Raw genomic sequence first — 27,308 nt, forward strand, 5'->3', positions numbered from 1 at the left:
AAAGGAATAACAAAAGAGAGCTCTCTGATGATTTCTGATTTCTGCCTCTTTCATCATGCCTCTTTCTTACAGTCTGCAGATATTTTTGTTGATAACGCAGAAGCCTCTGATTTTGGCAGGTTATGCGGGGAAGAGAAACTTGCAGCGTACAGGGAATGTGCAATTTTAGGCAGGGAAAAAACCACAGATAACCAGCTATTTTGGTTCCAGTGCTTAGGAGTGAAATATTTAACCTTGAGAGGACACAGTGCCAGTCTGGGTTGGGAGTCGATGGCAAGGGGGAAGTGAAAACCTCTCCAGTTTATTAAGTGCTCTGCATCCTTGGAGAACACTAAATCATCCCTTACACACGCTTTACATTTTAAGTAACTTTCCCAATAATTGTAAAGGTTAGATAGAAATGGGACTGAAAACAGTCATAAAATCACAGAGTGGTTTGTGTTGGAAGGAACCTTAAAATCATCTCGTTCCCACCCCCTGCCATGGGCAGGGACACCTTTCACTGGAAGATTCCTTGTTCTGAATCCCAGGCCAGCTTTTAGGGGGGAATTGTGCAGCTGCTGAAGCCCAGCCCACCCCTGAGGGCTCTGATTTCTGCTGGAGTGGTCCCTGTTTTCCTGCCTCTTTCCCCACAAATGAATGACTGAACAGCTTGGGAATCAATCCCAGAGCCACCACAAGGTGCAGTGCTGCTCTTGAGAATTGATTTTGGTCTCCTGGAAAATCTGGCTGCACCTTTAACTTGGGAGGTGGCACCTCCTGCATGGCTGAGCCACCCCCTCTTCTCAGGCCAGAGCCCTTGGCCAAAATGAATTGGCCAGGACAGAAATTGAACCTGTGAAGAGTTTTGAGTCCCTAATCTGGGAGTTAATGGTGTTTAAAACACATGAAAACCACAGCTCTTACCTCTTCCTTCCCTCACACCCCATCTCCCCTAGAGGAGAGAGGAAACATCCTTTCTTTTCACATATTTGTATTTTATTTATGAAGATGCCACAGAACTAGAAATATTGATTAATGAATAATTTCCTTGGATTTTACAGTTCAGAGAGGCAAAGCCAAAAGGGACTTTCCCCATTGTTTTAAGTGACCATTTCCTCCCCCAAGCCTAACTCTGAAGTTTTTTCTGATGCCTTTTGTCACTGGCTGTCTTTATTGCTGACACAGGCACTTCGACACTTTATTTTCAACTCATGCAGGGGTTAGCAATATTTCCCTGAAAAAAAAACTGCTCTAACTTGCAACAAATCTGTCTTTTGAAAGTTTTAATATTGGATGCACAGTGCTACAACCAGATGAATTGGGTTGCATCCAGTTTGGTTGGAATCCAGTAGAAAACACACTGTTTCTCTAAAATCAAACAGGTAAAACATTGGGGTGTGTTTAGAGACCCAAAGAGAGCAAATCACTAATATAAATGCTATTAGTAGCACAGTGAACAGAAAAATATACTGTGACCAATTTGTTGATAAGGAATATCTCCTTTTCTTCCATCAGTTCTGTTGTTTATTTTAAGAGCTAAGTGACCTCTGACAGCAGGTTATGTCTCCCTTTGTGCAGAAAAAAAAAAAAAAAGTTGATTTTGTAGTTTGTTATCATAACTAGAAGATTCCCTGATTTCCTTCATGTGGTAGAGCATGTCCATTAGGAAATCAAGATTTTAACTCACCTCTCCTACACCTTCCCTCTAGTCCTTCCTAGCAATTCCACCCCCAAAAATCCACCCACCCCAGTCATTGCCTCCCGTGATAGATCATTATTTCTGGTCTCTCCTCACCTGTCCCTACCCAGCTCAAACTCCTTGCACCTGCTGCAGCCCTGGCTGAGAGGGTGTATAAAACCCTCTGTGTGCAACAGGGACCCTGTGCTGCCCCTAGCACTGGGGTTAGGGCAGCAAGGGGAAGCTGAACTGCTCTTACCTTTGCGGTTTGGAGTCAAGGTACGGGTTTCTGAGTTGCTCTTTGGCAAAGTGATTTGATGTGTGAGCCAGGACCTGATGGTCTAAAGTTTTTTTTTCTCTTGTTAGTTATGGGGGTTTTATTGAAAAAAAAAATACGTGGGTGGAGGAAAGCACAAGAAAAGCTGTTTATCCTTCTCTGTGCTGGCCAAATAGGTGCTTAAAACAAAGCATCAAAAAGGGGAAATTGACTAAAGCTCTTCTAATTCGGATGTTGTTATTTAAGAACTTGTTTCCCTTTGCAGAGGGTGTATTAGGGGAAGGTGACCTCTGCAGCTGAAAACACTGGAGGACAATCTGTAATAGATGGAAAACTACTAAAGGGTGCCTTAGGCCTTGTTTTTACAGCTCCTTGTAAGCAACGAGCGGCAGCTCCTCGGGTCAGGCGCTGAGGAAGAGTTGGGTGCGGGGACCGAGCGCTTGGATGTTCAAACTTCCCTTTGGAGAAGCAGCAAACGCCAAACGCGGCTGCGGGCGGCCCCTCCCGGGGGCTGCGGGTGTCGGGCAGCACGAAGCCCACCAGAGGCAGGCGGGGGCCGGCGGTCGGGCGGAGCGGGCCGGCCCCCGACACCGCCCGCCGGTGGGCGGCCCGCTCCGCTCCGCCCGTGCGGCCGCGGGGCTGGGGGAGCGCGGCGCCGAGCACCGGGCGGTGGCGGCGGGAGCCAGGTGAGGCCGGGACACACACGCACGCAGCCGGCATCGCACCCCCGAGCCGCGTTCGCCCCGGGCTTACGCGTTTTGAATCGATTTGTGCCTTTTTCCGACGATGCTCGGTTGCCCGCGGGGCAGCGCATCCTCGGCGCGGCTCTTTGTTCCCGGCGAGCGGCCGGTCCCTGCAGCCCCGGGGGATGGGGAAGGGGCAGCGGGGCGAGCGGGCGGTGCCGTCCTGCCGGGTTGGGGGTCCCGGTGGGCTCGCTCGGGAAGTCTTTGGGGGCGGGTGTGTATTTGTCGCGGGGGTGGTTTGGGGGTGACCGCTACTGTTCCTCTGTCCTGCTGCGGGCCTGGGCAGGAGGAATCCCCGGGTGTTCGTACTTGATCCCGTACCCGGTGGGGAAAGAATGCAGTTCTGGGGTGTAAAGTCACCTGTAAATATGACTAAGGAGGACGGGGAGATGGAGCTGTGCGCGGCAAGCAGGCGTGCTGGCTGTAATCAAGCCTTGAGCCAGCCCTAATCCCCTTCTCTGGACCCTAAGCCAGAAGGGCCGGACAAGGTGCATTTAATCTACTCTTAGACCTTCACCTGCAGGGACTCACGATCCTCCAGCTCTCCTGTGCGGTGTTTCTGTCAGCGTTAGGTGAGGCGCTGAAATTGTGGAGCGTTTCTTGCCGATTGGAATCTGAGTGCTGTCCCTGTGCTCCCAGGCTGGGGAGCGGCGTTTCTGTCCTTCTGCTGCTTGGAAACTGCTGCACCCTTTGGCCTCATTCTTCAGCACGCCCCCCCCCCCCCCCCCCATCTTAATCCCTCAGGAATTCGGTAGACCTTAGACATTTGTGGTGCCGGGGACCTGGCACGGGTCAGAAGCCACGGGGAACTACGCAGCTTTTACTGGCAAATCCAAGTAGGGATTTCCATAGGTGGTCCGTGTGCCGTTCCGAACAAAGCAAGTGATCGCTTGGTGGCTAGGGGAATAATGCCTAAAACATGTCATGTCTCTGGCTCCTCCAAGAACTCCAGCTGGAATGCCGAGGCTGGAAGTGGAGGTGATGTATTATGTATTAAGGTGCCTCCCTGGGACTGGTGGGAAGCTGGCCACACAGAATATTAATATCGCATTTGTTTGCTTTTAAGGATGCATCCTCAAGGGTAGGCGAGGATGTGCCCCTCTGGTGTGTGCTTGTCTCGACATAATTTTTCTCACCTGACTTTGTGTTGCTGGCTGGCATAGAGTTGTGTCACTGCTGGGGTTTCACTGGGCTGTCGGAGGTGGTCGAACTGGTCGAGGTCTGCTTACCTGAAGTGTGTGCTGGAAGGGCATCAGCTCCCAATTCACTCGGTTGAACTGGGCAAGGACATAAAGCGAGATGAGATGATGGCATTTTTCTCGGCTTGTGCACAAAAGTAGGAGTTGGAGCTCTGCAGTGTATTATCTACTGCCTTTTGTATTCAGCACAAGTAATGAGGCTTGGATGGCATACATTAGCACCCTGTATCAGAGCACTTGACGGCTGGCAGTGGTTTGATTTGTATGTTTTGGCTAAATCTTCACATTAAAAGATTTGCTGCTTTTTTTGTCCGGTTCCCTTACGAATTCTCAGTGAATTTTGGAGCTGAGCACACCCAGGACTGTTCAGGCAGCCCAGGCTGGCAGCACGCTTGTGCTTGGAGGTGTGAGGAGCTCTTTTCAAAGGCAAGGCAGATTTGGCTGGGGCTGACCTGTTCGTCTCCTGCTATCTGCTTTATGATGCATGCAGAGTGTCCTCCCTGTGTCAGAGGGATTGTTAGAGCAGGGTTATTAATTCAAGGGAGTTTAAAACTTGTGATTTTTTTCATACTGTTTCAACAATTTGGGTAGAAACATAGCCGTAACTTGTCAAAGACAGAAAAGAACAGCTAATTTTTTTTTTTTGGGGGGGGGGGGGAGGAGGCGGGAAGGGGGTTGTTTTCTCTAAGTAAGCTGGCTGGGTGAAGCTCTTAAAAAGCTCTCAGAGAGACCGAGAGAGTAACTGCACGCAGCTGGGACAGAGGGGGAGCTTAATCCTTTGCAGCATGTCTCCACAAACCACTGGTCCATGCAAGGAACAGCTATTGAAGGAGAGACATCTGCTCTGCTCTGTGCTGGTCCCCTGCAAGCCTGCCCTGCTGGAGTGACCATAACAGGCTGGGGCTCCTTCTGAGCTGGCTTTTGTTGGGCCCCCCAAGAGCTGATCTCAAAGAAGTCTCCAGAATTCAGAGGGGTTAATGGTTTAATAACTACTGCAAGTGCTAATTGTATGGAGCAGGCAAGCAGCCTGGCTTAGAAAGATCCAACTGAGTCTGAGACTGCCTCAGCTGGTGACCAATTTATATTTATTGTCCTTCAGCTTCCTGACTTCCCCACTGAGGTAGATGGTTCTTATTCTTGTGGGTAGCTCCTGGAGATGTCCAGTTTTGGCCTGTTTTCAGCCTAGCAGTTCTTTGTGTGTTTTTTTTCTAGCCTCCCAGGTGTTAAAAGTTATTATTTTCCATGCTGAAGATAAAGCTCCCTGGCTGCCTGCAGTTGTGCTGCCTTTGCGGCTGGAGGAACTGCATCTCCTGGGATTTGTTGTTATTGAGTGCAGGGGAAGTAGCTGGCACTGTCTCTTGCCCTCAGTGTGTGCTTCCTATTGGAAGCAAGGATTAGTTTTCCAATGAGAGCTTGGCCAGTGCTTGGCAGCTGCCTCCAGGGCTTCAGCTCTGAGGATACCAGGTGAAATCTGGGGACAAGGAGTTCCTGTGGTATGAAATATTGAGTTACTACCTTCAAGCTGCTCACAGGAAAGCTCAGCCTTACTACAGAAGAGGTCCTTGGTCAGGGCAGGGTGCTCCAGCCTGCTGTTCCAGCCTGGCTGGGGCCGGAGAGCAGGCTGGCTATAAAAATAGCCAGATGGGAGGATAAATGTAGCTTGGTGCAGCTTGAGGAACAGCCTGCTCTGCAGCCAGGTACCTGCAGCTTCTGCATTCAGTGGAAGTGCTTCTGCAAGGTGTCAAACTCTGCTTAAGGAGATAGCCAGGTCACTGCTGTTCATACACTCTCTAATCCAGCCTCTTCCTAGAGCTAAGTAGATCTTAAGCCCTGACTAATCTTCTTTGAAGTGTGAACCTGTGCCGTTATCCTGCCGCAAGCTCTGGGCCACTATCTCCTGCTTTCACTGAGTGTCAAGGTCTAGGTTAGCTTACATCTGCCTGTTGTGGATTTCCTGAGCAAATAACTCTCCAATATGGTTTTTGCCCTATAGACATGTAGGATTATAACCAGCAGGGCTTTTCAGATTGGTAGAAACAATATGAAGCTGCCCTGAAGGACCCCAGGAACTCTTTTATCAGGCTGGTATTGAGTGCCCATGTTATCTACCCCCCAGAAGGAGGAAAGGTTCTAGTAAATATGGAGTAAGTTTGTTTGGAGCAGATGAGCATTTTGGTTCTTCTACTACGTCCTGAATGTCATGGGCTATTCGAGAGCCTAGAGCTAGAAAGCTATAAAATATCTGTACAGATGTGTATATACATATGTATAATGTATATCACTGCAAGAGAAATGCTTTTCAAGTGCAGCTGGAGTTCTGTGTATGTTTAAGCACTGCTGAAAGCATTTGTGCCACCTAAATGCTCCTGGCTTCCTCAGAAGCTGTATTTAAAGCCAAACTATCTTAAATAGAGAAAACCCAACTTCTTGATGTTTCAGTGTGCCTGCTCTTAACAGGCACTTGCTAAAGGGGTGTGGAGGTGAACATGATTTATATTCATCTGCATGGTGAGGCAGATGCATGTAGTTAGGCACTAACAATTTAACTTGCATCATATATTCTTAGTGCTTTTTAATTACAAAAGTACATAAAAAATTAGCCTGGGAAAAGAGCGAAATATTGTCAATTTTACAGCTATTTCTTTAGGGAGGGGATAAAGAAAATAGATGGGTGGCCACCCATCCTTCAGAGATAGAAGATACTAAAAATAAAGTGGAAGATCTAGGCTGGTGAAGGGCTTTTTGGTGGCTTCTGCTTGTCCCTGAGCACCTGGTGCATGTGTGTGGCCTGTGATGGGGAATTATTCCAGCAGCTCAAACTGCTGGGATGAGGCTTCAGGGGGGCATGGAAAAAGTGACTCAGTGTGCCCTGAAGGCTCAGCCAGATGCTGGAGCCTGCAGTGGTTAATTCTGAGCTGTGTTGCTGCACTCTGTGGGTGCAAATGTGAGTGATACTTCTGGATGTGCTGTTTGGGTGGGGAAATGAGGAGTGTGGTGAGTTCAGGGATTTATCCTGGTGCCTGTGAGCAGTGAGACTGCACAGGGTGACCACTGCTGTTCTTTGGGAGACTGAGGGATGGTTCTGACAACCCCAACCTCTTTCCTTACTGATATTTGTTATTCCTGCAGCCCAGAGGGAAGAGAAATTCACTTGGGAATGATAAAATCTCACCTCATTACACCCCTTGCCATGGGCAGGGACACCTTCCACCATCCCAGGCTGCTCCAAGCCCTATCCAGCCTGGCCTTGACAATTCCAGGGTTCCAGGGGCAGCCACAGCTTCTCTGGGTAACCTGTGCCAGGGCCTCAGCACCCTCAGTCAATAATTTATTCCTAATATCTAATCTAAACCTAGTTGAAAAAACATTTCTCCTTGCTCTGTCTCTCCATGCCCTTATCCAAAGTCCCTCTCCAGCTCTCTTGGAACTACTTTAGGCACTGGAGGATGCTCCAGTGTGTCCCTGGACCCTTCTCCACCTTCCAGCTCTCTCAGCCTGTGTCTGTAACAGAGGTGCTCCAGCCCTGTGATCTGCTTGGTGGCTCTTCTTTGGACTTATCCAAACAGGTCAAGCTCTTTCTCATGTTGGGGATCCCAGAACTGGAGGAACACGTGAGAGAAAGAACTTGAAGCTGCTGATGGCTGGAGGCCTTGCAGGAGGGCTTGTCTGTGCCCCTGAGCAGCTGCCAGATCTGTGACAGAGGGATGTTTGTTGTGTCATGGCACTGGTGTGATCACTGAGTGGGGCCTTGGATGGGCTGGTCCTCTGCTCTGGGATGTTCTTCTGCTCTGGAATGTTGGAGTAGCAAGCCCAGGGCTGAGGCACATGCCCAAGGGAGGTGGCTGGGAGCTGGAGCTGTGTGCCTGGAGGCAGCAGAGCTTGCCAAGGGCAGGCTGTCAGCTGGCTGCATCACTGCTGGCCTCCAGGTTCAGTGCTCTCTTGGAAACCCTCGGTGATTCTGGACATGAAACTTTCTGGAAGTGCCTCGGTGGTGCAGTGCAGCACGGGCACTGTGCTAATGCTGCAGTGCTGCTCTCTGGGCTGGAGCTTCCTCTGTGGGGCCAAGGAGCTCAGCCAGGACATGATGCAGCCCTAAAGCCTGCTGGTGTGGCTCTGGTGCTGTGTTGTACCCCACAGACCCATCAGGTTCTCTCTGCAGGTTCCTTGGTCTCCTCCTGTGCCAATGCACAGACCAGGGGTGGCCAGGACAAACTTGAGACTTCATGGCCCTGACAAGCATCGTTTTTGGATTTGGTTCAGGACCAAAAGGTTGATCTACACTGTTGCTTGCAGGTCTGATGCCTTCTGGGTAGAGCATAGCACTCTGCTGTTGGGGTGAGACCTGGGCAGGGTCTGTCCTGGGCTTCAGATCAACATTTGTTTTTTGTCTGGCACCTTCAGGTAGGGTAGGCTGAGAAGAATAAAACAGATGGGGGAATTCATTGCTTGGAATGTGTGGGAGGGGACTGCTCACAACTGGCCATAGTCTTGGTCTCCCATTATTTAAGGCCCTGGGTCTGTGGTTGGTTATGGGTTGTGTAATCTTGGTTCCTTTTTCCCCTTCTAGGTCTCTGGATTTGTCAGCCTTGCAGGCTTCAGGACACATCTCCTCTCAGCCATGAGGAGATCAAAAGGATTTAATATCTGTGTGCTCACCTGCAGCATCCTGCTCTTGTCCTCCAGCCTGCCATGCCTTGCTCAGCCTCTGGAAGAGGAGGATGTGACAAAGGTCCAGCATGGCCCCTGGGCAGGGAATGGGCTGGAAGATGAAAGGACAGCCATGGTGGGCTTGAAAAACAATCTGGGCCCTTCTGAGCAGACAGTTTCTGAGGAGCCATGTGCAGTGTCAGCACAGCCATCTGGGACACCCTTGGATGAAGCTTTCACTGCAGAAGGAGAAGCACTCCCTGCCAGCCTGAGCCATGTTGTGCCCAGCAGCCAGGGCCTGGGGGGTCACCCCTCTGCTGGGGCACTGCCTGCTGGGCATGAGGAGGAGCTGGCTCCCACTGAGCCACAGCTGGATGAGGATGAAGCACTCAGGGCCATGCTGACCACAGCTGTGACCACACTGAGCCCTCCAGTCCAGGAGGAGTCTGGTGGCCCTGTTGGTGAGGCCACAACAGAGGGTGGTGTGGCAGTGGAGCCCAGCTCTGCTGGCCCCTCAGCAAACCCCCTTTCTGGGACCACTGTGGAGGAGGAGGAAGCAGAGAGCAGCTCACACCCCTCAGCTGTGCCCCAGCCCACACTGAGCCCCAGCTCTCCCAGCTGGGAAGCAGCAAGTGACCACCTTGTCATCCCAAGTCCCCAGGCTGCAGGTGTGACCTCTGGGCTGGGAATGCTGAGAGCCCGCACAGGGAGCCCTCTGAAATCCCTGGCTCCACCAACATCTGTGGCTACCAAACCTCCCCTGGTGGCAACTGAGGCCTTCCTTCACCCAGAAGCTGGGACAGGTGTCACACAACAGGAGCTGCCCACTACAGCTGGCACTGGCACCAACCCCTCTATGGACACTGTGCCACCTGACTGGGATGACACCAAACTGGGGGACATCAGTCAAGGGGGCAGCATGTCTCATGAGGAGGTGACAGAGGAGCTGGGGACAACAGAACCATCCCAGACCACCCAGGAAGGTGTGGGGGAGGAAGAGGATGCCACAAGAGCAGTGCCCTCCCCAGTGTCCCCTCCACCAGCACCTGAGCTTGCCAAGGAGAGCAACTGCACAGTGCCAGTGCAAGGGGAGGAGCTGCCAGCAACTTCCCCAGGCAGCAGCACTGCTTTCCACTCTGGGAACCTGTCAGATGCAGGCACAACTGATCTTGGCTCACTGGAAAACATAAGTGCAGTCACAGCAGAGGAGGAGAAGAGTGTCCCTCCGTCACAGCCGGAGGCTGCTGTGGTGACAAATACCCAGCCTGAGCTCTCTCCTACTCTGGAGAGTTCATGGAAAGGTAAAACTTGCCTGTTACAGACACTTGCCTCTCATTTCTGGGATTTAAAGTGAGCTGTGCCAGCAGCCTGGGAGCCACTGGTGTCTGAAATGCCTTTACAGGGGTGCTCAGGTCTGTGCAGAGAGCTGCTGGCCCTTGGGACAGAAACTTCTGGTGTGGTTTCCTCACCCCAGGGTGAAGCTGTGACTGCCCAGTGCTTGTCCCCACTCTTACCTGCAGGCAGAACTCCTCCTGGGCAGCCTGCCACAGGCTGATGGGGTCACCTTGCCCTGCACATACCTCCAGAGATGGCTCCTTCAGCCTCACAACAATATTCCTACTTGGTGCTTAAAATGTAAAGGAAATGCTAAAAAAAAAAGGCAGGTCAGGTGTTGGGCATGTTTCTAGGTTGATGAGGACTTGTTAATTGCTGGGCATCTTTATTCTTCCCTCATTGGCTGCAGATGCAAAAGGATGATTTCCCTTCACTGCATCCAAAAGACCTAATTTTTGCTGTAAAAGAAAGGAAGCTAATTGCAGGCTGATGCTGCAACCTGACTGATTAATTTCTAGATTAATTTATAAGCACTTGACTTGTCAGCAGGCTGCCTCTCTGCTGTTTCCCAGATGTTGGGGAAACAACACTGCCTATTAAGACTTGTGCCACAAAAATCAAGCCTTCTGCATAGCTGAGGCTTCAGCTGGACACTGAAGGCTGGCCCTGCTGCTGGCCCTGTGGCTCTGGAGTTGTTAATTCATGGAGTTCTGCTCCTTTCATATTGCTTCTGCTGCTGTCAGCTGTCCTGTGAGCCTGCCCTGACACATGTTCTTGCTGTAGGTGCTGCTGAGGAGGTGACAACAGCTGCCCAGGAGGCTGCTGCTGCTGTGTCAGCTGTGACAGAGGTGCCTGGTGCCGCCCAGGGAGCAGGGGCTGCCAGCTTTCCTCAGGAGAACAGCGGGGAGGGCACCCAGATGCTGACAGCTCCCAGTGCCACCCAGGTGCTGCTGGCAACTGGTGCTTCCTCCACAGGGAGCCCTGTGGATGCAGAAGGTAGGATCCTGCTTCAAGGACACAAGATGGGATGGTACCTCTGGAACCAGTGTCACACTCCAGTCTCAATGCAGGATCCTTGTTTAAGTGACTTTTTTTTTGCTGACCTTTTGCCCTCTGCCTCTGAACCTGGGCTGCCACTGCTTTCTGCATACCATGAGATTTGCCAGCATATGGATTTATTTTGTCCCAAATAAGTGGAGTAGAAGTTTAAAAAAAAAGCCCAAAACTTAACAAGCCCCCTACGTGTCCTTGCTAGCAAGCTGCCTTTAGCTTTAGACACTTGAACAATTTTTTACTTATGGAGGGAGAGTTCTTACTTCTGGAACCCAAGGCAGTCACAGATTCCTGATGCTCAGTCCAGGGGATGAAAATGTTTCTTCAGGGTCCATGGGAGCCAGTGGTGGGGGAAGGACCCCTCCTGCAGGAGCCTGGCAAGCTCTGGGTGTGGAAGCCTGCAGTGATATTCACCTCCACTGAGGAGTGGGGGGTTGTTCTCAGGCTGATGTAGCTCATGCAGAAATGCTCTAAGCAGTCATGTTCATGCAGCTGCTGCCTGCTGCTTTGGTGTCACCTTGGCAGGTGCATGTTGGAGCCTGTCTTTGTGACAGGAGTGTAGCAAGGCCTCCCTCAGCACGAGGCTGACTTTGAGCTGGAGTGTGTTTCTGTAGTAGTGAGGACCATTGTAATGAAAATGCTGCTTGGCAGCTTTCCTGGCAGTTCTTGTGTTGCAGGGCATCAAAAGAAAAAAGCTGTTTGCATTGTATCTCTGAATTTAGGGTCTGTTTGTAAGGGGGAGAAGGTTCTTCTGGCAGATTCCACTAATTGAATTTGCTTCTGGGATTTAATTATAAATTCAACCAACTTTTATCTTTGTAATGAACTGCTGCATTTGTCACTAGGCTCAGTTCTCGACTGGTGGCTTGGTGCTCTGATCTTGCAAGGGTGTGGTGATGAGTAGTCCTTAAAGCAATGGAATTAAAACCTTTCAGGGTTCCCCCCTCATTAAAGGGAACTTCCTTTGCTGGATGCCCTTGAGGAGAAAGTTTCACTACAGTGGAGTCACATCTCAAAGGAAGCAAAAGTTCAGTAACTTCCTTTGAGTTAAATTTTCATTAAGGATTTTCTTGGGTTTTTATAAAATCTTGTTATGCTGAATTGTTGCTGTGTGGTATTTTCAGGGTGGCAGGAAGGAAATGATGAATCTGACTCCATGTTCTTAGAAGGCTAATTTATTATTTTATGATATTATATTAAAGAATGTTATATTAAACTATACTAAAGAGTAGAGAAAGGATACAGACAGAAGGCTTAACAAGATACTGATGAAAAACCTGCGACTCTGGAGAGAGTCCTGACACAGCTGGACTGAGATTGTTTTGACTTCCTGACCAATCTCCAACCAGCACAACACAGGAGAAACAAATGAGATAATATTGTTTTCCTTTTTCTGAGACTTCTCAGCTTCCCAGGAGAGAAATCCTGGCCAAGGGATTTTTCAGGAAATGTGACAGTGACAGCTGCTGTTTCCTGTCTCCTGTAGATCTCACAGATGGAATCCTGGTCACCAGTGAGAAAGCTGTCCCAGCCCCTGGTGGGATTTCTTCTACCCCAGCTGGACAGACAGAGGAGGCAGCCAGCAGAACTGTGGTCCTGGTAACTCCAGCATCAGTGGCCTCCTCTGCCAGGAGGACAGCTGTCCCCTCTGCCAGGAGGACCAGCACAGCTGGCACCTACGGGCTGGACCGCCTGGAGTCTGAAGGTACCCCTGGGCCCCAGGGGCAGGGGAGCTCCTGTGGAGTGCCAGCCCTGCCCTGACAGCCCCCAGTTTGTCTGTTGGCCTCACACCTGTGTGCACATCTTACTGTTCCCAATAAAGGTGTTGGACAGCCTGTGCTCTCTCAGGAGGCACAGGAAGCAAGCAGTGAGCAGTGTCCTGGAGGATGCCTGAAATTCCAGTGGCTGTGGTGGATGGGGGTGGGTTTTCTCCTGGCTGGGGAGCAGCAGTGCTGTTGCTGCTGCAGCAGGGTGTGGCTCTGCACACCTTTAATGCTGGTGTGTGCACCCACTGTGCCAGGGAACCCCCACCAAGGGGTGCTGGGGCAGAGCAGATCCTGCCCTGGAGCTGGGCTGCAGCTCTGATCTGCCTTGTGTTCACCTCACCCACAATTTTCCTGCAGAGAACTGTTCCTTGCTCCTTTTCCTACTTGAACTCCTCTCTGCTTGCTCATCCATCCAGTTCTGTGCTCCAGTCTCTGGGCTGATACCACCTGGCAGGAATTAATCTTTCTGCCTGTTTTTGCTCCCCTTCCTTTATCTTGACCTTCTCTTGCCTTAGTGTTTTACTGCAAAGGTTGGCAGCTCTCCAGGGGTGGCACTGCCAGATGGTATTTCTCCTCTGAGTAGAGGTGGGGTGCTCTAGACAACAGCTCATCAGTATCTTTTCTCTGCAGGAAGCAATAACTCTCTCTCCTGTGGAGTTTAGAGGGCAGCAGAAGCTGGGAGTCTTCCCCACTGCATGTGCCTGGCTTGCTGCTGGCTTTGAAGCCTTCCCTGAGCTCTCTGGGACTCCAGCTGCAGCATTTTGCCCTTGCCAGGATGAATCTTGCATGTCTCTGGCAAGGCAGGGATGTGGGGCTAATGGGAGAGTGGCAGCAGGGGAAGGAAAGGTCATGTGTGTGGGGAAAACCTGATCCTTCAGGCTGGGAAATAAGGTCTCTGCTTAGCAAGAGCAGTGTGATTGAGGAGGCTAAAGTGTTTTATAGCCCTCTGGGATCTCCTTTAGAAGCCTGGGTTTCTGCTTGGGAAGATAAGAGGGATTTCAGTTTCAGCTGAGCATTGGTCTCTCTCTATTTAATGAGACCTTCTGCACAGACATTAAAAAAAAATCTTTCTGCTCCAACACAGGACTGATGCAACTTTCTTGGATTCCTTCTGCACTCTGTTTCCTCTGCTCTGGGCCCCTCTAAAGGCAAATGTGGGCTGTAGCTGAGGACTCAGGTGGAACTCTGGGTTTTTTGGCTCTGCAGGTGCCTGTTCTCCAAGGGATCAGGGGCTCTTTGTGCTGTGTGCATTTGGCAACTGGCAGAGCTCTTGTGGTCTAAATCTCTTCTGCTCAGCCTGGACCTCTGTGTAGGGAGCCAGAAGGTTCCCTGGTGCTGGGGATGATGAATCCACATCTTGTAAAATGGGACAATTACAATTATCATTTGGGGAAAGGCTTTCTGCCTGGGGATGGTACTGTCCCAGTTAAGCACAAAGGAACATTTTTGAGCTACAACTCTGCTCTCTCAACATTTTATTTGCTTAAAGGCAATTGAGGGGTATCACATCCTCATGATAGAGTGGCATTTGGAAGCTCAGCTCCTAAAATTACAGTTCCTGCTGTTTACTCTCAGAATATTTAGATGCTGCCAGATCCAAGATGTTTGGGGGTGCTTTCCTTCCTCCAAGATGTTTGGAGCTACATGGAGCTCCAGCCCAGGATACTCAGGTTTTTGGCACTTGATTGGGTCTCTCATGAGGGATCTTGGCCCTTTGGGGAGAGGTTCACTGTTGGAAGAAGTGCAAGGAGCTGAGTGAGCTCTGCTGCCTTCAGTGGGTCCTGCTGACTTGCCTCACTGAAGGCCTGGCTCATCATTAAATATAAACCCCTGCTGCTCAGCTCACTCTGTTTCTTGGGGACCATCTGTGCCAAACTGCCTGTGGTTAATTGCATCTGTGTATTCACCTGCCTGGCTTGGATGCAAAGCTGTTTTAAAAATCAAATTGCACAGGCAAAATGAAAATGTCTAGATGAGCTTATCCTCCTCTCTGGTGGACTCTGGAGAGATGAGCTGGGTAACAAATTTCTTCCTGCCTTGACTCCTTGGTGAGCTTGGTTCTACTTTGCCCTTCCTAGTCAGAGAAATCCTATAAAGGGATTATAGGATAGGGGGACAGGACACAGCAGAAGATAAGGTTTGCTTGTCTGGGGGAATTGATTATGTATTTTGTCTCTGTGCCTAGAATTTGTATGTGTCTCTAGCAAGCTGAGCAAAGCAGGTTTCTCTGTAGGGCTTCTGGGTACAAAGAGCTACTGGTGTTGAGTTTGTGAGGTCTGCAGGATGAGGTGAAGAGATGAGAATCTGACTCCATGTTCTCAGAAGGCTGATTTATTATTTTATGATATTATATTAAAGAATGCTATACTAAAACTATACTAAAGAAAGAGAAGATACAAACAGAAGCCTTAACAAGAATGATAATATAAAACTTGTGACTCCTCAGTCTGACACAGCTGATAATTGACCAATCACTAAGTAAAAACTGTTCACATGAAACTATTCAAACAGTGACCAGTTGGTAAACAATCTCCAACCACATTCCAAAGCAGCAAACACAGGAGAAGCAATCAGATAATTGTTTTCATTTCTCTCTGAGGCTTCTCAGCTGCCCAAGAGAAGAAATCCTGCCAAAGGGATTTTTCAGAAAATATGACAGTGACACTACTGGCTCAGCTGGCTTAGGACCACTGTGGGAGCCTCCCAACACCCTTCAAAAAGTGACTCTTTGGAAAGCAACCACATTGCTTTTCAGCTTGATTCCTGTGCTGTAACATCTGCCATGGTATTGGCAGAGGTGGCTGCACATCCCCAATGTGGCAGTGTTTGGCAGGTGGGACTTTCTGAGGTGGCAGGACATGTGTCATGCTTCATCTTCTGCAAATCTGTGCAGCTTTCTGAAACCTGCTTCTAGAGCACACCAGACTCTGGTCCTGGTCCTGTAGACTCAAGATTTGGTTCTCTTGAGTGCCACCACCCTGCCTGGACAGCAGAGACTTGTGGTTCCACAGAGTGGGTTGGGATGGAAGTGACCTCAAAGACCCTCTGATCCCAACCCCTGCCATGGGCAGGGACACCTTCCACTATCTCAGGGTGCTCCAAGCCCTGTACAGCCTGGCCTTGAACCCTTCCAGGGGCAGCCACAGCTCCTCTGAGCACCCTGTGCCAGGGCCTGCCCACCCTCCCAGGGAACAATTCCCTCTGATCTCTTGCTGGGAGTGAGCTGTTCACACAGTTCAGGGGTCAGGAGAGCTGCTGGCTGTGGAGGGTGCTCAGAGCTTTGATTAAGGCAGGAGCTGCTGTGCCTGTTGTGTGGGGTCAGGAGTAGCCAAGAGCTCTGAAAATGGCAACTTGAAATCAGTTGCTCCAGAGGAGGAGGCTTTAACCAAGTAGCTCTTGAGTGTGGAGTGTTCCCAATTAATTAGGATGGCTCTCAGCTGGCAGAATTTGGAGTTTCATGTGCATTTGCAGCCTGCTGTGAGCTATTTTGTGTACCACAGAAGAGCTTAGGTTGGAAAAAACCTTCAGGACTTAGTCCAGGTTTTGACCAAACACCAGACTACATCCAATCTTTTCTTAAACACCTCCAGCCTTGATGACTCCACCACCTCCTTGGGCAGCCCCTTCCAGTGTTTAATCACCCTTTCTGTGAAGAAACTTTTTTTTTTTTTTTTTTTTTTTTGGATGTGAAGGGTATTTTTCCCAGAAATGAAGGCTCTGAAGGGGGTTGTTATTTGGACCTTGACTGTATGGATGAAGATCTGCCTCATTACATCTCTACAACCCTGTTAAAAATTTAAATTAGGATGCAGAGGTGTAAATAAAACAGGCACTTAACCCAGCATGGTTAACTAGCCTGATATTATAGTTCCTCGCCAGCTCTTTAGCTATCAATTAAATTGGCAAGGAGCAGAAGACTTAAAGCATGAGCAGAATGAATTATTAAATGGTTTTGGTACACACTTTCCTCTTGTATCTTGTTTATTGCTCCCACTGAAATGGGAACTGCACTGAAATGGGAACTGCTCTCTGTTGACCTCTATCTTCTTCACAGCAGGTGCTGGCTCATCCCTCCTTTTCCTTTGTAGCAAAAAATGGTGAAAAAAGTGACTTTTTTTCCTAGCAAACCCAACTTTTTTATTTTTTTCCCCCCTCTCTCTTCTGGAAGTGTTTGATACAGACATGCACAGTTTTTCTGTACAGCCTCAGCCAGGGCCTCACTCCACTCATGGGCAAGAATTCCTTCCTAACCTCCAGCCTAACCCTGCCCTCTGTCAGGTTGGAGCCATCTCTCTTGTCCTGTCATGCTCTGGTCCAAATTCCCTCTCCAGCTCTCTGGGACCCCCTTTAGGCCCTGGAAGGGTCTCTAAGGTCTCCCTGGAGCCTTCCCTTCTCCAGGCTCTCTGTTCTTTGTGCTGTTCTGCCTCCAGCAGGTATTTCTTAGTCTGATCCACCTTGGTTCCTGTTCTGACCAGGCTTTGTTTGAATTTTTAACTGTATTGGATGTTTCTAATGCAGTTTTAGATGTTTAGATTTGTCCCCAAAAAAATGAGAGTTCACTTAAATATCACTTCAATGTTGTAGCTTTCCCATGCTTATCTCCAAGCTTGGACAAAAGCAGCAGCTCAACCCCCACAGCTGCCATTACTGAGATGTAATTGGGCTGTGGGAGTGAAAGTTTTTAATGAGTTTCTGTTTGTTTTAATCTGAGGATTAAGCAGTTTGTCCTCCTGGCCCAAGGGAGGTGGGTGCAGATAAGCAGGGCTGGCACTGCAAGGAACATTTTCTGCTGGAGTTGCTCATGGCTGGGGTTCCCCAGCAGCTGGGAGAGTGTTGCTCATGGGGCTTTTTTGGGAGCTTCTGGGGTGCTGCAGGAGGGGGATCAGGATGGGGAAGGAGCAGGAAATTAGACTAGAAATGAGCTGAGTGGACTCAGTCCTGTTCCCTCTAACTCCTCTTATTGCTCACAGGCTCTGAGTTAAAACCTGGAGACTGTAGCCCATAATAGCAGACCTGCTCCTCAATATGTCTCATCTGTGATGGTCCAGGCTGGGTTTGTCTAGAAAATAAAGCTGAAATTAAATGTTTTCTTAACTCTTGGCCTGTTGGTTGTTGTGTTCCAAGGCACTGGGATTGAATTGAATGCTTCTGGAAGAAAACACCAACAGCTTTTTCCAGTGAAAAATGGAATTAATGTCTCTGCTGGTGGTTTTTTTGTGGGTTGGTTTTTTTGTTTTTGGTTGTTTGGGGACTTTTTTGTGGTTTGGAAAAAAATGCCCCATGCCCACAGCCCTTTTCCTGGGGAAAACATTTTGGTAAGAGATGCTGTAAACTCTTTATCTGCCTTCATCTGTCTTGTTCTGCCCTGTCCACTCACAAGTCGTGGTCATTAAATCTGGACTGATTTGACTGCCCCTCACTTGATAAATCACCACTTTCTTGTCTTCATTTTTACCCTGATTGGTCCAACACCTGTACACCCAGGGGCAGAAGAGCTGTTCTGCAGCAAGCCAGGGAGCAAACTGCTTCTAGCACATGCAGTGTGTTCTGCAGTATTTTGGGTGTTTTCTTCCCCTTTAAAATATTCTTGTGTTGCTGAGCTGACCCTCTAGCCTGGCTCAGTGTGAGAGCAATTCTGAGGTCAATGCTGCTGGAGATGGAGTTTGGTTTTGTTTTAGGAGGAGATCCTTGATTTAGACAAGAGAAAACAACCTTAAGTTCCTCCAGGGAAGATTTAAATTGGGTATTAGAGCAAAATTTAATCACTGAATGGATGATGGTGGAGTCAGCAGGCCTGGAGGGATTTGAGAGATGGATGGATGTGGCACTTGGGGACATGGGTTAGGGGTGGCCTTGGCAGTGCTGGGGGAGTTTTGGACTCAGTTTGAGAGCTTTTCCAACCTTAATGATTCTGTGATGTGTAAATCTCTTCTAGGGGTAGGTTATGGCATCCTGCTTTGTGTGTAGGATCTGACCCACCAGGTTTCCTCCCAACATCCTTTCCCTGTCTCTGTGCAGTTGCCCAGATGAAGAAACTTCCCAAAAGATTGATTTTTCCAGAGCACAGACAGCACCACATCCTGCAAATCCCTTGGATGGCTTTGCAGTGCAGGTGACTGGGCTTGCAGAGCTCATCCCAGGGGGGTTTTACTCTGATTTTTGGCAGAATTTCTGTTCCTGGGTTGTTGCCCCACCCTGGCCCAGCACAGGAGCTCTGCTTGGTGACAGCCTGTCCACCTTCCTAGCAGCTCTGTCCTTCCAGGCTGGCAAAGGCTCCTGGCAGCATTTTGGGGCTCTTGGATGGTGACATTGACTGATCACATGAAGGCAGCACATTAATAATAAAGGATTTGTCCTGGAAAGGCCTCCCTGCCTTGACAATCAGCTGGGATCACAGGAGCAGTGCAGAAAGTGAAGCTCAGTGTGGAAAACACTTGGCAGAGGTTCCTTAGTGCCTCTCCCTCCTGCTCTGGCAAGAGCTGGGAGTCACAGACCTGATCCTGATGTTATTTACACAGCATTATTTACAGATTTCCATGGTGGTGGCAGCACCCAGGGCTCACCCTGCAGCACTGGGCACCACATAAAAGCCCAGCTGAAACTGGCAAGGATCTCTGCAATCCTCTGTGGTACCATTCAGACATCTTCACCCACCCAGGGAGGCTGGGCAGGGAAAGGACACAGCAAATGGCAACTCCAGGTTTGGTCCTGCAGCTGCTTTCCTTTTAGTTTGGGTTGGGTGGTTTTTTTTTTTTTTTTTTTTTTTTTTTTTTGTTTGTTTGTTTTTTTTTTAAATGGATTTTTTTGGGGCTTTTGGGTGGTTTTTTTATAAGGTTTTTTTTTGGGGGGGGGTTTGGTTTTTTGTTTGTTTTTTGGGGGGTTGGGTTTTCTGGGATTTTGGTGGTTTTTTTTATTTTATTTTTGGCTTTTTTAAAATTTATTTGGGATTTTTTTTTGTAGGCATTTCTATGGGGCTTTTGGTTTTTTTTTTGTTTTGTGGGGGTTTTTTGTTGGTTTTTTTTGGGGTTTTGGGTTTTTTTTCTTGCTTGAGTTTTTTATTTAATTTTTTTTGGTTTTTTGGGGGGTTGGGTTTTTTGGGGGTGCTTTTTGGGGTTTTTGTATGTTTGTTTTGGGGTTTTTTTCATTTATTTGGGATTTTCTGTAGGCTTTTTGGGTGGGCTTTTGTTTTGTTTTGTGGGGGTTTTTTTTTGTTTGTTTGTTTTTTTGGTTTTTTTTAATTGCACTTGGAATTCCCTTCGTGCCTCTGAGTGAATCTGTCACCTTCCACTGAGAGCCCCTGGCTGCTCAGGGCACAGCAAGATCTTTCTGCTGTGTGTTCAGCCTGACAGGATGATGCTTTCCTGGCTCTCCTGAGCAATCCAAGTGCTTGCAAACATTAATGGAAAATACCTAAATATAGAAACATCATTCTTCAGTGAAGGTTTCTTCAGCTGAAAACCTGCTATAGCTCCATTGCCTTCAGCAAGGTTATGAGCACAGTGGCTTCAGCTCCAGCTTCTTCCAAGCCATCACACCCCTAAAAATTGATTTGGGGGTTTTTACCTGCTGGATGCTGCTGGTTTGCTTCAGATTCCACAGGTTGTGGGTTCCTGCTGGCTCAGGGAAGTGCCTCACAAGGGAGGTGTGAGGTGGTCTCAGTTCTGCCTAAGCCACAGAAATCGTTGTGGATGTGTAATTTGTGGTGAAAAGCCTCACTTTTGGAGCAAGCACAAGGTGAAAAAGCAAATCCCATCCTCTGGATCTCACCTGTGTCACTACTGGATCCATTCAGGGTCCCATGATAAAGGCCACTGGTGGCTGTTTCTGTTAATAAAGCTGGAAACCCCCAAAAACTCAGCTTAAAATGTGTTGGTTTGGCTCAGTCTTCTTTCCTTGGGGCTCCCCTGCAGCTTCCCCAGGTAACAAATGATAGAACAAGGAGAAGCAGCCTCAAGCTGCACCAGGGGAGGTTTAGGTGGGATATTTGGGAAAATTCCCTTAATCAAAGGATGGTCAGGCATTGTGCCAGGCTGCCCAGTCCCCACCCCTGGAGAGGTTTAAAAGATGTGTGGATGTGGCACTTGGGGTTTAGTACAGGATTAACAGTTGGACTCTAATCTCAGAGGGCTTTTCAAACCTAAACCATTCCATGTCACACAAAAATAGTTCACACTGAGCTGCAAATGCACATGGAACTCTGAGTTACTTCTGAATCTGCTGGGCTCTGCCCTTTCCCTCCTTGCTACATTCAGTCTTTCCCAACAGTTTTCTTTCAGTCTGCTGCTGAGGCCTTTTGAAGGCCAAAAGGTGCCAGTTTAGGAGGAAAAATGTGACTTTTGTGTGAAGCACAAACCTCCAGCTTGAGCTGTGGCTGTGTGCTGCTCACTTGCATTTCCCATCTTATGGGAGTGCCCAGCCTTCTGCACAGTTGTGCCTCCTCTGCTGAAATCCCACACTTGGGAAGTTGGTGGGGTTTTTTTGGAAGTGTAGCTTCCTCCTTGTGACCACCAAGTGGTGCTCTGCACTGCACCTTGCAGCAAGGCAAGCTCTTGGCATTTCAGGATGGGGCTTAAAAAGCTGATTTCAGATGCAGGAATGAGGCAGAGAGGAGAAGGGAACGAGCTCAGATCCTTTCCCTTCCCCCTTGCAGGGGCTGTGCTACAAGGATCTCATTTTTCACAGCTCTCTGCTGTGCCTGCCTGCTGATGGATGAAGCTTGGTGATCATCAGATGTGATAAGTAGTCTCAGCACTTTCAATTTGGGTGTTCAGCTTGGCTGCCTGCAGCTTTGGAGACAGGGAGATGGCTATCTGTGGCTTCAGCACTCCATCCTGGCAGGTGTGTGTCACTTGGATTGCTAAAAATCACAAGAAGCTTCTAAAACCCTTGTCCCAGAGCAGTTTTTCAGGGATAAAAATCCACTGCCTGTTCTCTCTTGGCTGCTTTTCCCACCTAGATTAGGCAAAAGCTCTGTTCATGTTCCTCTTCTCTGGTGTTCTGGCTGTTCAGAGTGTCTTCTGCTAAGTTTTGGGATTGTTCAGCATTTTGGGTGGTTTTTTCTCCCTTTAAAATAGTCTTGTGTTGCTAAACTGAGTCTCTAGCCTGGCTCAGTGTGACAGCAATTCTGAGGTGATTGCTGCTGGAGATACAGTTTGGTTTTGTTTTAGGAGGAAATCCTTGAATTTGGATAAGAGAAAACAACCTGAAGATCCACCAAGGAAGATTTAGATTGGGTATTCTAAAACCTTTGTCCCAGAGCAGTTTTTCAGAGATAAAAATCCACTGTCTTCTCTCTTGGCTGCTTTTCCCACCCACTCTAGGGAAAGCTCTGTTCATGTTCCTCTTCTCTGGTGTTCTGGCTGTTCAGAGTCTCTGCTGCTAAGTTTTGGGATTGTTGAGAGCTGTGCTGCTCTCAGCAGAGGGAAAAGACCTACATTCACATGTCTTTGCAGTGAGCACTCTCCAGGTGCCACTCTCAGCTCCACAGCTGTGTGTTTTGTATGAAAACATGCATTTTGACAGAGAAAATTCTGATTTGATTCTAAATGCTGGGCACATTATAATACAGAAACTGCCTGTAAAAATGCAGTGGGAAATCAAGGGGCTAGCTGCATCCCTGGGAGCTCCATTAGATGCTCTGTGTGGTAGGAATGATCTTTCCAGGTACCAAAAGCCAGGCTCTGGCAGGGTGATGCAGCTAAATCCCAGCAGCAGCTCATTTGTATGGAATACAGGAGCAGGACTGAAAGGAAGCACTGGGATTGTCTTGTCTGGTGAGCTGAGGAAAACATGCAGTGGTTGGAAGCAAATCCTTGAATTACAGGGCAGGGAGATGCCAGGGCACAGCACAGTGGATCAATGGGTTTATAACAGGCACTGATTTCTCATATTCCCATCTCATGTGATATCCCAATTTTTGGAGGCCATTTAATCCAGGCTGGATTGCCACCAACCTATAGGAGGTACAACTACAGCAGAAATAAAGGGATATTTGGGTTACAAATGTAATAAATAAAGGACTTGGTTAACAAAGGGTGGTTTGTTAGTCTTTCATGCCTGCATGCAGGGTGATGGACTCTCCCAGGCTGACCAAACCAGGAGAGAATTTTTCTACAGCTGAGCAGAGTTGGTGTAAATTAGATAAAAGTGCATAAATACTGTGTTTCAATTCTCAGCCTTGAAAAAGGAACTGTGAGAAATACAAAGCATGCCATTGTTCCAGATTTTATCTTTCCCTGGTGGGTGGCTCCATCAGCAGCTATTAAATAGCTCCAATGCAAATTCTGGCATAGGATGTCCCTGAGACTTGGGTAGCTATAACTTGGGAAAAAAACCTGTGGGAAGGCTGGATCTGTATTTGCCCTGCTCTAGACTTCCTTCAGCATCTCAGCCAGTTGTGGCTGGAAATAGGAAAAAAATAGGAAAAAACCCTTTGGTTTGATCCAGTACAGTGGTTCCTGTGTTGCCATTTTAGTGATGAAATACTGGCTTAAATATTTATTTTTCCATATGCTTACAGTACAGACAGTTTTGGAATGAATGGGTATCTGCTGTAGTGGGGAATTCATGGAATCACAGAATGGTTTTGGTTGAAGGGACCTTAAAGATGATCTTGTTTCAATCCCCCCTTCATGGGCAGGGAGACCTTGCACTGAATTCACAGGAATCTCCTCAGAATCACATTTATCAGCTCTCCTGTGAACTGCTGGCTATGCTGCCTTCTTTCCAAGCCTTTCCAGGTGGGATGGGGCTTGGAGCAAGCTGGTCCTGAAAGCAGTGCCCTTTCCAGAGCTGGGAAAGACTCAGAGTTAAACACTGAACCAACTCATTGCTGCCTCCAAGCCTGGAGATCAGGGGAAGAGCTCTCCCTGGAGCTGTGATGAGCAAAAGAATGACTGTATTTCCCACTAATTTGAGAGTCTGAGATGCCATCCCCTTGTTTGCCAGCAAGTTCCAGTGGTGGTGAGCTCCTCCAGATGTGCCCCTGTGGGAGTGTTCCTGCCAGAGAACAGGCACAAGTTCCTGCAGCTGCTCTGCCTCTGGAGGAGCTCAGCCTGGTGCTCACCAGAGAGATCTGTGAACCTTCTGCCTGGTGAGGTGTTCCCTGACATTTCTTTTCTGTCTCCCTGGCCAGAGGGTGAGGAAGAGGAAGAGGATGAAGAGGAGGAGGAGGAAGAAGAAGAGGAGGAAGAGGAAGAAGAAGAGGAGGACAAAGACATAGACCTGATGGATGAAAGCATGGAGGGTGACATGGATCTGCCAGGCTTCACACTGCCAGGAGAGACCTCCCAGGAGCCCCTGGCTGGCCTGGAAAACCCTGTGGCCCAGCTGGCTGGGGTGTCCTACCAGGTTCCTGACACCATTGAGTGGGAGCAGCAGAACCAGGGTCTGGGTAAGAGAAAAGCCCTTTCCTTCCTTCCTTCTTCCTTTACCCTTCACCTCTCCTGCTCTTCACTCTGCATGAGACAATCCCTCGTGCCAGCCATGGGTTGGCTCTCAAGCTGAACACAGAGCAGGTTCATTCTTGAGGAAACCCAGTTCACCAGTGATAACTGGTGAAACTGGGATGTGTCCCAGACAGCGTGACCTGACTTGTCATTTTGGGGAAAATATGGACACTCCAATCCTGCTTGTTCATTCCCAGAGCTTAGTGTTGTCTTGCTCCAAGGTTAGGGAAAAGAAAAAAAAAAAACCAAACTTCTCAGGTGAGATTCCTGGGCAAATTTCAATTCCCTTTGTCCAAGATGGGTTGGTGCAGGGATATTTGTCCTGTGGGGACAGAGAAGTTGGGTATTTGCTCTTCAGCCTCCTTACTGCTTCAGTCTGAGTTCCACCTTTCTGACATTTGAAGAGATCCAGTTATAGTCCAGCCTTGGGAAGCTGTGCTGGCAGTGTGAAGACAAACCTGCAAGGCTTCTATGAAGCTTTATACAGTTTATTCCTGCTGTACATGCAGGCCCTGTGTTTCATGTCTGGCCTGATTTTCTCCACCTGGGAGTCAGTCAGTGTTGGTATGTGTGAATTCCATATGATGCAGGTCAGAGCTGCTGTGGCACAAAGGAGATCTGAGAAAGGAACTTGTCCAGCTTGGCAAAGGCTCTGGAATAATTTCCCAGCATACTCAATTCCCAAGCCAAGCCCTGTCAAACACAGTGGAAACACTTCAGGTGAATTTGTGGGAGCTGAACCTCATCTAGACAGAAGGTCTGTGTGTGACTGTTAGAGTCAGCTGTTCTGAGAAGCCCATCAAATAAAAATAAGAACCCCAAGTCTTTTATATGTTCTCTGTCACATATACCTATGTGATTTCTATCACTTCCCTTGAAAGCATAATTCTGATTTTACCTGGAGGTTCTCCTCTGTGATGCTGTTTCCAGCCTGCTTTAGTGATCTTGGCTTCCTTAATTGAATCAAAGATTGTCTTTCAAGAACTGTGTGGGAGGCTTGATTTCCAGACCTCGGTGGGAGGGTTGGCCTTTGAAGGGGAGATGGAGTTTGCAGCAGGACTGATCCCCCCTGTCACACTAAATCCTGCTTGAAGAACACTCTCTTGGGTGCTGGCTGTGTCAGGGCTGTCTCACATGTCCTGCTGTGCCCCCAGGAGTTGTGTGAGAGGAATAATTTGTGTCCTTAAGGGTTTCTGGTCGTCTTTGGCAAGCTGGGTGACAGAGGAGTGTGGTGCTGTTGTATGTGACAATGTTTACCATGAACTTTGGGATTACAGAGGAGGTTCTGTGTCAGACACAGCTGATGGTTTGTGCAGGTCTGGGCTGCTGTCCCAGCTGCATTTCCAGCTGCTGGAGGAAGAGGCTCAGGGCAGGAGCTGCAGATCTGGTACTGCAGGCAGGTGAGAAATCAGTGAGCAGGAGCTGGTGCTGTTCCTCAGAGCCCTGAAAGGGCATCTTTGCAGAAGTTTCAGACAAGGAATAAACAGACTATGTGGTGAAAGGCAGGATTGTTCCCCCCCAACTTATGTTTTATTGACTTCCCTGTGCAGTGTGAGCTGGCTCAGCATCAGAGTGATGGCTCTGAGCACCTGGAGGACTGGGCAAATGAGGATTTTGGTCTTCCTGGAAGTCCCCAGATCCAAGTGGTTGGGATTTCCTTTTGTTTTTAGGCTGCTGCAGCCAGTGCAACACCCATGAGGGAGAGGATGAGGCTGTGGCAGAGCTGAGTTTATTTTTAGGAATTGGGTGGGACTTTTGTGCAGGGCTGTGCTGGCAAAAAAAGAGGGGACACAGTGGGATCAGCTTCTCTGCTTGTGACTCTCCCCTCTGATTCCAGCAGGCAGACACTTCTGTAAAAAGCCATTTATTCCTTTCCTGTCCAGATGACCTCAGTGGCTCTGTGACACTGCTCCTTCCCCACCTGCACTGCTCCTTCTCCTCCTAAGAGAAAGGGAAATTATTTCTGTTTTAGAGGCACAAAGAAAATGGAACTAAATGAGGAGATTGGAGTAAATGATCTTAAGACCCCTTCCAACCCAAGCCACTGCCTGATTCTGGGATTCTGTGAAAACCAAGGGCTTGCATGAACTCACACTGATGAGGACCTAAGGCCATGGAAGGAGCTGAACCCAGGGGTGAGAGCTGATTTCCTGGGAGTGAGTGAGGAATGGGAGCTGTTTCTGCAGGAGCCCTTCCCCTCTCCAGCTTGTGCCAGGTGAGAATTTCTGCCCTGGTTCCCAGCTCTGGACTCATGGGCACACATCAGGCTGCCTCTGTGTCCATACCTGGTCCTGGCCATGTGCTTCTTGATGGAGTGGGTTTGGGAGATCAGGAAAGGTGGGGAAAGCACACAGCTTGTGTCAGCACAAAGTGGGAGGTTAAGAACAGAAGAAATCCCCCCAAACCTGGCAGGAAGCTGGAGGAGCTGCTCCCATTGTTCTGCTGGAGCACCTGGAGAGACCAGACTCACTGTAAAAGACTTGTTAAGCTTTAGATCTGCTGACTGGGCTATTTTCCTTTGAAACCTTTTTTCTCCAGGTGATTTTCATCTTTGAAGATCCAGTTCTTTTAATTTGGGGACTGCTTTGTAACTGCTGGACATCCCTAGAAGAGCTCTGTGTGTCTCTTCATTCCCTAAATAGCTCTGGGATGTGAAGAATTTCCCTTATTGTGTAAATTAAGCAGGGTTTGGAAGGGGAAGTTGTTCTGCTTCACCTGGGATACAGCACTGGAAGGGGAGACCTGAAGGAAGGTGACAGCACCCAACAGAGAACAGGGTGGGGGGACAACATCCAAGCACCAAATTTTTACAGTTGGAATTTTCCATTTTTAAAACACTTGGCACACCTGTCTTCCTCCTGGGGATGCTTCTGTCCTCTAGCCTTCAGAAATTTGACATTTAATGCTAAAATCTGTAGTGCAGAAGAGCCCAGAAGTGTTGGAATAGCTGTTCTCAGGCCAGTTATTATCCAGTCTGCTTGCTCTGATGGCTGACACAACTGCAAATCCCTGGAGAACAAAGAACTTGATCCACAAAACAGCTTGGCAGAGCAAGAGACAGTTTGGATTTTTGAGGTGGTCAATGAGAAGGCACTGGAGGAACAGAATCATTAAAAATGTCAGTTCTGGGCAGTCAGATGGTCCCACATTAACTCCAGCTGAGCAAAAGCCATTTATTAGT

At 48.7% G+C, this 27,308-nt stretch overlaps 1 protein-coding gene across 2 annotated transcripts in view; it reads left to right on the forward strand.

Annotated features, from left to right (window-relative positions):
• Nucleotides 1-2,572: 2,572 nt before the first annotated feature.
• ARMH4 (armadillo like helical domain containing 4) overlaps nucleotides 2,573-27,308 on the forward strand; it is a 57,520-nt gene continuing 32,784 nt past the window's right edge. For both annotated transcript variants that reach the window (XM_030240720.2, XM_030240718.2), the window contains exons 1-5: nucleotides 2,573-2,623; nucleotides 8,447-9,827; nucleotides 10,645-10,857; nucleotides 12,401-12,619; nucleotides 23,815-24,072. In XM_030240720.2, coding sequence (XP_030096580.2) covers nucleotides 8,498-9,827; nucleotides 10,645-10,857; nucleotides 12,401-12,619; nucleotides 23,815-24,072 — 2,020 coding nt within the window. In that variant the 5' untranslated portion in view covers nucleotides 2,573-2,623; nucleotides 8,447-8,497. The remainder of the gene's footprint in view (nucleotides 2,624-8,446; nucleotides 9,828-10,644; nucleotides 10,858-12,400; nucleotides 12,620-23,814; nucleotides 24,073-27,308) is intronic.

The sequence above is a fragment of the Serinus canaria genome, chromosome 5, assembly GCF_022539315.1.
Source record: "Serinus canaria isolate serCan28SL12 chromosome 5, serCan2020, whole genome shotgun sequence".
NCBI lineage: Eukaryota > Metazoa > Chordata > Aves > Passeriformes > Fringillidae > Serinus > Serinus canaria.